We start from the raw sequence: 12,402 nt of genomic DNA, 5'->3' as shown, positions 1-12,402 counted from the left end.
AATAGCATAATGTAATATATATATATATATATATTATAAATTTTTTAGTTAGAATATCATGATTAATTGTATTTTTTATAACCAATCATATATATATGTAAGTTATTTATTTTAAAGAACAGTTCATTTTGTGTGTTTTAAAATAATATTGCATTTTAGTTATGCAAATAAATTATATTTATAGCAGAATGATATTTGACAGAATATAAAATTCATTTTTAATTTTTTTTTATATTTGTTAATATTAGCTGGAAGGTTGTAATTTTTTTGTTGATATACTTTCAAAAATATTTGAAAAATTGTTATATTTTTTATTTTAAAATAAAATATAAAAAATTGAAATGGTTGATTCGGCTGCAAGATATCAAACAAATATTCTATTTATATATCATTATCTAATATACATAATATATTTTCTTGTTGGACCTATACATTCATTGCAGTAGCAAAAGTTGTTAAAAAGTCATACCGCGGAAACCTTTAACACGGAATGAAAGTTTAAAGACAGCAAGCGAAAACATGATACCAAATATATAAGTATTTAGCTTTATTATTTATAATCTAATGTTTCAATACCTTCACATGTAAATAATATAATTTATCTTCTGATAAATTATCTCATGAGCATCATCTCATAAAAATATTTTGTTAGTTTAATTAGAAATTAATAATTTTATTAAAATTAATAATTATATCAATAAAATAATCCATTCATCATTTAAATTTTTTTTAGTAAAATTAAAAAAATACTGAAGCTAAATAAATTTTTTAAGGGTAAACTAGTAAAAATTAAACTTTTGCTAACGTAACGTTAGTGGTCAGACATAGAAGTCCTGAAACAATAGCTGGATGCAGTTTGCCTCTCTTGAAACATAGAAGCTGGTGATCAGTTTGGTGAACTTGGAGCACACATGAGAGGAGGATGATTTGTTAGAAACAGGACTGACAACTTGTATGTTGAAGGACCAACTGTTATAACCATCATCGTGGATGAATCTGTTTTCTGCTATGTTCTTAGACAATTACAAGACAGTTAACATTATTAGCTTGGTTGGGCTTCACGCCAAAGGCTACCAACTTCCCTATTGAGCATGTAAGCAGTGTATTAAATTATGCCATCTTACGGCGCTTATTTGGAACTCAAAAAAAAAAAAAAAAAGAAGAGGTTAGTGGTCAGACATAACAAAAACCAGTAAAAAAAAGAAGACAAAATTTAATTGAATGGTTCATAAATTTCTTTTTTATTTCAATTTCTTAAAAATAATGCGACTTCTAGTAATTTTGTAGAGATTGAGTGAGAATACAAAAATTATTAGGTGAAAAAATCATCACCCTTTCTCCATTGTTTTCTTAAGGCATGGGGTTCTATACTTCAGCCTCCGAGTGCATAGTTATTTGCTAGAATTAAGTTACTTTTATTAACTTCTTTTAAAAAAGCACGAGGGGATAAAGTCAAAACCGAGTCTACGTCAGGATTCGAATTCTGATAATCAATCAAAAGGTTACTTAAAAACTACTCAACAGGTCTTTTAGGACAACTAAAATTAATTTCTGTGGAGAACCTTGATGATTAATAATAAAATAATCTTGTGTGCAATTACCGACACATAATTAATCGTACATTGGTTACTAGAAGCATAATGAATATATTTATCTAGAAATAGGTTTAATTGAGAGAATACACACACACTTATATTTGTCTACAAATAGGTTTAATTGAGAGAAAATATATATACTCAGGCCTGGCAATGGTCGTGTTCGGTGATTTTGTGCCATGTTAAATTATGTATTCTTAAACCCATCCATTAAATTATTTGGATAAAATATATAAGCACAAATCTATTATTGTGTCAACTGAAATAATACATTTAACCCACTCTTTTTGGTAAATTTAAAATAATTATTTGAAATAGTTGTAATATATTTTTAGTTTAAAATACAGAACAATTGACAAAATATCCTTTTTGAAAATATAATACCGAATGAAAGAAAATCTTAAGATTCTACATGTTTAGCATAATCTATTAATATAGTAAAACATTATCAATAATTTAGTTCTAGTAACCAATATCAGTAATTACAATCATAGAAAAAAAGTTTTGTTTCCTAAAAGATCATACAATGAGTCAATGATGACTCCAAATTTTTTTCAATAAATACATACGGATTTGAGGGTCTGTGATAACTATATATGATTAGTCAATATAAAGTCATTTTTTCATATATATCAAAAAAAGGAAATTTACATTTTCATTAAAAATTAATAATTTAATATATCAAATTTGTTAAAAATTTATATTAAGTGTCAATGGTTTGCGCTGGTGAAATGAGTTGTGATGCTTAAACTCAAATCAAACTCCATATAATATAGATTTTAATGAGTTAACTCATTAACAGTCCGACCGATTGACTCGACAATCACTTTTATAGTGTGTATTCAATGACCCCTTACAATTTTATAGTTTTTTTTTTATAAAAATAGATTTTTTTTTTAATTTTCTCTCAAGTGTGCCGCTAAACTAATTTCTACTAGAATAATTCAAATATTATTTTATAGTTAAAAATTACTCTTGCATTGAGACTTTCAAAATCCAACATTAAAGAGTATTTTATCATTTAATTTGGAGCTAATGATTTATCTTATTAAATATATGTATTTATTTGAAAAGAGGTTCTTTAGGTCGTACTATTTGCATGTATTTTCTTACTCTTTTATATGTATAGAAATTCACATAAATATATATAATAATTTTATAATCTAACCAAGAGTAATCAAAGATTATGGGTCTGCCCCTAGCATTAGTATCGGATTAGTGAGTCGTATCAAATTTTCACAGGCCTATATATTCTTGTGCTTGTGGAAGTTTCCGTTCACAATCTTCCTCGGGAAATAAACAATTCACATAAAAAGAAAAAGCAGTCGTTACTCCATCCAAAAAGAACCATATTCTTGGCCTCACCAGATCTCTTTAGGAACTCCATTAATGCCCTCAAACACCTCTCCGTGATCCCATTTGTTCCCAATGCTCAAGTTGCAAAATCAATACCGTTTTGGGAGCAACCCAAAAAAACTGATTAATATTAATTTACAATACAACGATCCTTTGCCCAACTTATTCCCAATTGATGAATACAAGTCCATTAAAGCAAAGCAAATCAACAACGCTTTAGATGAAGTAGTTCCACTGCGGCATCCTGCTGTTCGTCATGAAGCCATGAGATACTTGTTGAATCAGGAACCAGTGCAATACTGGAAATGGCTCACCAAGATCCACTCAACTAAGTTATTGTATCTAAAATGACAAGATAACCAATCAATGATCCAACGTAATACTTAAATGATCAAGATAAATGAAACAAATCAATGAATAAACCAAAGAACAAAAAGATAACACAGAGGAAATTTATAGTGGTTCGGCCATGGAAGCCTACATCCACTGTGAAAAGGTGAACCCAAGCTTTACTGAATGAGAGTTTTTAGAGTATAAGTTTACAGAGAAGATTACACTTAACACACGTTCTGGCATCCCAAAGTACCAGGCTATATATACAAGTAAAGATTGATCTGGAAAGATCTATCAGTCACCAGCACACGTCTACTGTGCTCAGTAACAAAACTCAGCTACTTCCCACGCTTGTAACAACCTTTAACAGACTTTGAATCAGCCTCCTAACCACGTGTCTTCATCTCATTTGCCTTAAGTGATAAAACGACAACTTTAAGCTGTCGTTTTGTTTAAGTGAGTCACGTGCTCAATCACATGTTTTACTAGCACACTCAGCTGATATCAAATGCTTGTCATACAGCCTTCTTCAGGATTTCAACCGACATGCCATAGTATTACTGAGTCTTCAATCGACTTGTCTTACTCGGTTGAGAGATTCAGATTTGTAGTTCATACTTTAACACAAACACCCAAACCATTATGGAATAGTCATCAATAAGAGATAGAAAATACCTAGCCCCTCCTAAGGATGTTGTCTGTACAGGTCCCCACAGATTAGCATGAACATAATCTAGAGTTCCTTTTTAAACATGTGCACTATTACTAAATTTAACCCTTGAGGACTTGCCTACGACACATTCCTCATAAATTCCAAGGACTCTATTTTGTCTCCACCCAAAACTCCTTGTTTTGACACTTCTCTTAATCCCTTCTCACTCATATGGCCTAATTTGAAGTGCCACAACATGGTTTTGTTTAGATTCTGGTTTGAAACTCCAACATCTCTTGTAATTGATGACCCTTGAAGAACATACAGGCCATTGTCTAAGTTTCCTTCCACTAACACTATAGACCCTTACAGCACCTTTAAATTTCCTGACTCAAGTTTGATTACACACCCACATTTTGTCAAGCATGCTAAGGGAAATCAAATTTCATTTCAGATCAGGGACATGTCTAACATTTGCTAACTCTCTTATTATGCCATCAAGTATTTTCAGTTTAATGATGCCTCTGCCAATTACCTTACAACTAGCATCATTTCCTATTACAACTATCCCACTATTATAGGCTTTATAGTTCTTAAAGAAAGTTTTATTAGGGCACATATGGAATGAACAACCAGGCTCTAATACCCAATTTCCTCTTATTACACCATCAGAGAATATAAGAACTCCAGCAGAGTCATAACCATCAGATTCTTGTCCTTCTGATGCAACAGCAGCATCACCAGTCTTCTCTTTTATCTCTTTGTTCTTACTCTTCCTCTGTGGATAGTCTTTCTTAAAGTGGCCTTCCTTGTGGCAATGGAAGCACTTCATATTTTTAGGTCTGGACTTGGATCTTTTCTTCTTTCCCTTACTACCTTTTCTCTTTTCTAGCCTCCCCCTAACTATTAATCCTTCTTTATGACTTTGTTTCTTTCTTGGTTGCAGACTTGGAACTCGATGTCTCTTTAACATCCACCATTGAGAGAGTCTGTCTTTCATACATAAGAGTATCAATCAGGTGCTCATAAGAATTTGACAGAGAGCACAACATAATCATGGCTTTGTCTTCATCGTCGATCTTTACATTAATGTTTTCAAGATCCAAAATGATCTTGTTAAAGCATCAATATGATCAGAGATTGATGACCCTTCTTTCATTTGCAGTGTATAAAGCTTGTTTTTGGTGGCTAACCTCTTAGCCATAGACTTTTTAGTATACAAGTCTTCAAGCTTTTTCCAAAATCCAGCTGCAGTTGTCTCCCCTCCCACTTCTCTAAGTACACCATCTCCAAGACTCAAGATAATTGCACTGTGAGCCCTATCAAGCACATCTGGAAGATCCTCCTCTGACACCTTTCTTGGTTTCTTGGATGATGTGGCTTCAGTAAGGGCTTCATCCAAGCCTTGATGTGCCAACAAGGCTTTCATCTTGAGCCTTCATAGATGAAAGTCATTTTCGCCTGTAAATTTTTCTACCTCAAGCATAGGAGCAGCCATTTTAGATCAAGAATTTCAAAGAAAGGCTCTGATACTAATTTTTTGAACCAAGAACCAATGCAATACTGGAAATGGCTCACCAAGATCTACTCAACTAAGTTCTTGTATCTAAAATGACAAGATAACCAACCAACGATCTAACGTAATGCTTAAACGATCAAGATAAACGAAATAAATCAATGAATAAACCAAAGACCAGAAAGATAACACAAAGGAAATTTATAGTGGTTCGACTATGGAAGCCTACACACACTGTGAAAAGGTGAACCCAAACTTTACTGAATGAGAGTTTTCAGAGGACAAGTTTACAGAGAAGATTAAACGTAACACACGTTCTGGCATCCCAAAGTATTAGGCTATATATACAAGTAAAGATTGATCTAGAAAGATCTATCATTCACCAACACACATCCCCTGTGCTCAGTAACAAAACCCAGCTACTTCTTGCGGTTGTAACAACCTTTAATAGACTTTGAATCAGCCCCCTGACCACGTGTCTTCATCTCATTTGCCTTAAGTGATAAAATGGAAACTTTAAGCTGTAGTTCTGTTTAAGTGAGTCACATGGTCAGTCACATCTTTTACTAGCACACACAGCTGATATCAGATGCTTGTCATACAACCTTCTTCAGGACTTCAACTGACATGTCATAGTATTATTGAGTCTTCAACCGACTTATCTTACTCAGCTGAGAGATTTAGATTTGTAGTTCATACTTTAACAATACTATCTGATACCAGGTGGTAAACATTTAACGTCAACTTTATGCATTGCTTTATGTGAGCTGGTCGGAGGAAGTGAGTCAGTGGTGATGCCCCTGGCTTGTGCTATAGAGATGCTCTCCACACTGTCTATGATTCAAGATGACATGCCTTGCCTTGACAATAATGATCTTCAACGAGGCAACCCTTCGAACCACAAGGTTTTCGGTGAGGTAACCACAATTCTTGCTTGTCAAGCTCTGCACTGCCTTGCCATTGAGCAAATTGCCATGATGAAGGCCGAAAACATTTCGCCCGACTGCCTTCTTCAAGCCATTGTTGAAATGAGTTCAGCAGTTGGGTCAGCAGGACTTGCTGCGGGGCAGATCATGGACATCAAAACCAAAGGCAAACAAGTAAGTTTGAGTGAATTGGACTTTATTCATAGACACAAATCTGGGAAATTGATAGAGGCAAGCATATCTAGTGGAATCATAATAGGAGCAGGAAATGACGCAGAGATAAGGAGAATGAGGAATTATGGAAAATGTGTAAGGATGGCATACCAATTGTGGAATGATATTGTAGATGTGACTGGATCGCCACAGACGAGGGAAAAACCTGGCACGGATATGCTGCGAGATAAGGCACCATATGTCAAATGAGGTGGGCCACTCTTTCTAGAAGAGCAAGAACTTCACATCCATTTTTTGACATTTGCTAAGGGCGGCACCAACCATATTGAAAAAAAAATGGTGCCCTCCATAATTGAAAGAAAGAAAAAAAAAGGATAGAACACGGCTTCGAAAATGCCACAAGAAGAAAAAAAGAAAATATTAAAATCATAGCCAACTTTGGCTATATAAAGGAAGCCCCCCATTTTGGTTTTTGCATTCAAATTTTGTGAGAAGCAATTCCTACATAGTAGAGAGTTTTGAAGAGCTTAAATAATAAAAGCTCTTGTTTTAGTGTTTGAGAGTTTGAGTGTATTGGGGATTTTGGCAGTGAGACAAAATATCACAATACTTGTAACTCCTTTTCACTAGTAAAATATTTTTCTTCTGTGTTCGCCTGTGGGCGTAGGCTAAAAGTCGAACCACGTAATTTCCTGGTGTCCTCTTTTGTGTTTGTTCTTTATTTTCTTTCAATTTTATTTTACTTGCGTGTCTACTTCACCCATCAATTTCCTAACACGATATCCAAAGTTGGTGGGTATCGATGGGTCCAAGAAGTATGCCAAGGAGCTGCTAGTTGAAGCAAAACAAGAGCTCGCTTACTTTGATCCTGCAAGGGCTGCCCCGCTAGACCATTTGGTTAACTTCATCAGCAATAATAACTAGTTTTCATGGTTGTCTAAGTCATTTTTTCTTTAGTTTTGTTTGAAATAGCAATAAAGGACGTTTGCCCAGCGGGAAAATAAAAGAAAAGAAAGTTATGAAGAGAAACTGTAGACATGAATTTTATTAATATTTCAACAGTTGAAAATGATTGCATTTGGAGTGTTTATACAATCAGTATCTAGCTAAACTAATCCTGTTATGGACTTAGTGAGTGTTTAACAACTTAACATTATTACTGAGCTGGCCTAAATAATTGTGCTAAGTCATCAGTAGTGTTTGAATCAGATGTGAGCTACTTTACCGAGCTTATAATGTTCTGGCTATGCTTCACTGTATAGACGTATATATGTTGGTATTTTGGTAACTACAAGTAAATTACGCGAAGGATTTTTTAAAATATCTTATTATTTAACTTGATATATTGGATATTAATTTTTTTTAGCCTTTTTTACAGCAGCCACGGCCCATGCTTGTCTCTTCATAGTACCACCTCTGATTAAACTAATAATATAAAATTGGGGGAATTCTTTTTTTTTGTTAAGTTAGGTCTTTTAGTACAAATTATGCCTATGAGTTTCTTTATCGTATCAGAGATCTTCTCATTTACGAGTGGACTTATATTATCTTTCCATCTTTCAAGAACTAAGCAAAAAGACCAGTATGTGTAATGAGAATATGCCTCATTGCTGAGAATAGTTACTGGACTGATAATATATGCTTGAGACAATCCTAAACTCTTGAGCTAATTTTGACAAGAAGTTAGCTCCATAAACTTCTATAATATTTTTCAGAATAATTTTACGCTTCTCAACCTAAGAGATTTATTCCCTAAATTTTTTACATATATTGTACAGAGTTGATGGGTTCAATTAAAGAAATGTCGCCCTGCCTAACCTCAAGACTACTCTTCTTTTTCTTCTTCCTATTCTTTTTTTTAAACTTTTGCTCACATCATTTCATTGTTCCTGGAGAATTTATTGTCTGAGTTGTCGGTCGACCATCCAATGACATTGCTTGAATGTGTACATGCTTGTACATTGTTAGCATATGTGCTATAGAGCAAGAGGTGCACCATAAGTCTGCTGAGTAGTCAACTAGCTGAACTACTCCTAGCTGCTGAGCTAGCGTTGTTAGTTGTTCACATAAGCCGTATTTGTAACGAATTGTATTTTAGCGTCTATAGAAGAATCTACTAATACTCTCTATTTTCTGTTTGTTAGATTCAATTGAGCTACGGTATAAGCTAGCTTGTAATCATTTTCTTTGCAAGTTGTTAATTCAAAGTTGAGCTTTTGATTCCAGAATATTGATCTAAATTTTCTCTGCTATTTTCTAGTATTTTCCAACTTGCCAAACACACACATTACATTTTCTAAAATACATTAATTTCACATGGATTTTTTGTCGTAATTAGTTGGATACGTTCAATAGATTTTATATATGTGGGTGGTGTGATTGTATCTCATTTCAAATTAATATAAAAAACTAAAAAAATAACTTTTTCTTGTCTAATTTAAATATTTATACAAACCAAAGAATTTTTTTTTCAAATTTATTATCCATTTAATACTTGTAAAAACCACATGATTTTTTAGAAAAAAGGAAAAAAAAAAGACACTGATCTTTATTAAGTTCAGTTCAAATACAGGACTTGAAAAGTTTGCATCATGGCAAAGCAAATCTTAAAGACTTTATGAATTTTTCTAGCTCCCTCAATCCTTCTTGAGGAGATTTTGCTTCGCCCAAGATCTTAACGGCAGCACTCCCAATAATAACACCATCAGCTCCCCATCCTGCTACTTGTTGCACATGCTCAGGTTTCGATATGCCAAAACCAACTGCCACAGCTTTGGTTGTTGACTCTTTAATTTCGTTTATAAGAGTTTGAACTCGGTCACTAACAGATGTACGGGCTCCAGTAACGCCAACCGAGCTTACAAGATAGACGAATCCTTGTGATGCTTCAGCAATGGCTTTCATTCGATCTTTTGGAGTGGTGGGACCTGTGAAGAAAAATGTTTAAAAAATTGAAACTTAACACTATGCTGATATAAATAACCGTAAAATAGGATTTTTTTTTATAATTACGTTTGCTGATGTCAGCACTCTATTATATTTTTCTGTTAAAGATCATTACGCACCTGTAAATAGTACCATCTCAATCTTTTTCTTGATGGCTTCCTTCCGTAAAGATTCCGTCTCCTCCAGAGGGATATCTGGAACCATGAGCCCATGTATGCCAACGTCTCTAATTGTGGACATGAAATTCTCAACTCCACGCTTATGGATTGGGTTGTAGTATGTGAATAAACTGATTGGACAAGAAATTTGAGGAACCACATCCTTCAACATTGAAAGAATTGCATTGAAATTGGTCCCTCTTGCGAGCGATCGGGCCGACGCAGCCTGGATGACTGGACCATCTCCTAAAGGGTCACAAAACGGGATACCTAGTTCAATGATGTCTGATCCACAGGAATCAAGCAATTTCAATGCTTTTGCGGTGGTTGAAAGGTCGGGATCACCGGCTAATATGCATGGAATAAGGGCCACTTTGCCTTGTTTTTTCAATCTGGTGAATGTTTCAGCGAGACCAACGGTGGTGGTGGTAAGAGTTGCGGCCATGGGAGTGAATCTTTTCCGTGAAAGAGTGGATTTGCGCGAATGGGTATGTGAGTTACTCAGATAGACGAAGCTAGTGGTTACTTTCAGAGCAGCCATAATATTATTATTAGATTGTATGTAAAGAAGTTATCTACTACTTCCCAGATATCACTTGGTATTAATAGCATAGAATTCACCTCAAGAGAATGACTTCAGCATAAAATTTGTTATTTATTTGTTTATTTTATACAGGCTTCAACCAATTTTGAGGGATTCTGAAAATGAGACTTTTTATTACTATGACGGTTTTCTACTCATATTGACTTTTACCTTATAGATCTGATTGTGGGTTGATATAAATTAGAATTATAAACAATATATATCTAAACCATACTTTCTTGATAGGGCCAATTAGGGTGGTGATATTTCCACCCCATAAATTTTATTAACCCACCCCAATTTTAAAAAAATTATTACAACTGCACATTATTTTTAAAAAATTCAAATTAAGAAGAAATTTAAAAATTTAACCAATTAAATCCATATTAATTAATTAATTTTTTATGAGACTATTTTTTTATTATATTTGATCAATAAGGTTGTTTTAACATAAATTAATATAATTATTCTAACCTCATAAGGTAAAAGTAGTAAAAAATATCTAAAAATTTACTTTAACTTTAATAAATTTATATACAAAAAATTATATTTTAATGATGTCTAAGTAGTACTTTTTTAGTATTATTATTAATACTCTACTAAACTAACGAGATGTAATTAGGACATATGGAGTGTTGAAAATTATTAAATTTTATATAAAATATAAAACTAAATGCCTAAACAATTAGTCACAATAATATATTTCTTAGGGTAGTTTTTTTATTTTATATTATAAGGGTAAATTAGTTAAATTAAACTTATCTTAAAGCAACCTTAAATTGTTAAAGATTGTTAAAAGACAAAATAAGAAAAAAAAATATTATAAGAATGATTTAATTAATTAATTATTCAAACTTATTATTAATTTATAATTCTATAAAGTAATGTGAACTTATTGTAATTATTTTATGAAGGTAGGGTGGGTTTATAAAAATAGTGGGGTGGAAATATCCACACCTGACCAATTAATCCTCACTCATCTCAGCTGTCATCGGAGCAAATATATTATCAGTTAATAATAGAATTAAAAATAAATTTTACGCTTATTTTTTTAACCCCTCACTTTTAAAAGTTTTATTTTGCAGCCTACCAAGTTTATAATTTGCCCATTTTTGTCCTCATTTTATTGGTCCCATCAATTATATTGATGTTCAGTTCTAGCCTACTCAAGTTTACGAATTCTGCATCAAGGCCCTCGTCGAACCATATCCTGGTTTCACAACTGATTTGGATGGTTTATTTTGTCCAGATGAATTTGCAAAATTGAGATCCTCATCCGAACAACAAATAAAGAATAGTGAGGGGAGACTTATTGTCAAATCATTAATCAGACTTGCACTCATTTGATGATCCGATTAACTAGAGAGTTCACAATTAAGGAGAACTTTTAACTCTCATTTGATGGTCCATTTTCTTTATATTTATGAATCATTTACCTTACGTAGTTATAATTGGAAGCTTATAAGGGGAGGGCTTTTCTACAAACTTAAATATCTCTAGACTACTTTGTCTCTTGTATGCTCTCTTAACATTCGTACATTGTTAAGTTGTTGCCTATTAATTCAACACTATTAACCGATTATTTAGACACTAAATATTAATACAGACCAAAGCTTTTTAATTATCTTAATTTAAATTAGTGATCATTAGATTTAGAGAATCGATCACCTACACCCCGAAAGATAAATGGTCATATAAACCTCTTTCATTTCATAAATGATCACACAAATTCCTTTTTGACAATTATACCTTTGGATTATAACAACACAAAACTTGACTTTAAATAAACTTCTATAATAAAATACAAATATAATATCAAAAAATCTAATATATAAAATATTATAAATTTTTTTAAATTATTTTTAATATTAAACAAAATTATTTTCAAAATTATTAATAAAATTTGATTAACAGATATTCATAATACAACACAACTTATATAACATTGAAAATAACTTACAAAATTTATCTATATTATGTATTTTTTCTATAATATTTTTTAGATTACTTTTTTATATTAGTCTATAATAACATAAGTTTAAAGTTAATTTTTGTATTACCTCTTGGGTCACATTATTTTAACTCACAAGTTTTCAAAAAGGAACAGCTCGCTCTACCACTTAATTTTCTAAGTGAAAGAACGCATATTCAAACTCCCAGTTT

At 32.5% G+C, this 12,402-nt stretch overlaps 1 protein-coding gene and 1 pseudogene across 1 annotated transcript; one reads left to right on the top strand and one right to left on the bottom strand.

Moving 5' to 3' along the window:
• Window positions 1-2,781: 2,781 nt before the first annotated feature.
• LOC18042076 lies at window positions 2,782-7,476 on the top strand (annotated as a pseudogene).
• Window positions 7,477-9,141: 1,665 nt separating this feature from the next.
• On the bottom strand, window positions 9,142-10,207 carry LOC18042075 (tryptophan synthase alpha chain). Its single transcript, XM_006431750.2, has 2 exons — window positions 9,618-10,207; window positions 9,142-9,479 (listed from the first exon to the last, which is right to left on the bottom strand). The coding sequence occupies exons 1-2, from the start codon at window positions 10,195-10,197 to the stop codon at window positions 9,142-9,144; spliced, it is 918 nt and encodes a 305-aa protein (XP_006431813.2). The 5' UTR covers window positions 10,198-10,207.
• Window positions 10,208-12,402: the final 2,195 nt, after the last annotated feature.

Source organism: Citrus clementina, unplaced genomic scaffold (genome assembly GCF_000493195.1).
Source record: "Citrus clementina cultivar Clemenules unplaced genomic scaffold, Citrus_clementina_v1.0 scaffold_5, whole genome shotgun sequence".
In the NCBI taxonomy this organism is placed as follows: domain Eukaryota; kingdom Viridiplantae; phylum Streptophyta; class Magnoliopsida; order Sapindales; family Rutaceae; genus Citrus; species Citrus x clementina.
This window is presented reverse-complemented; position numbering and strand designations above follow the sequence as displayed.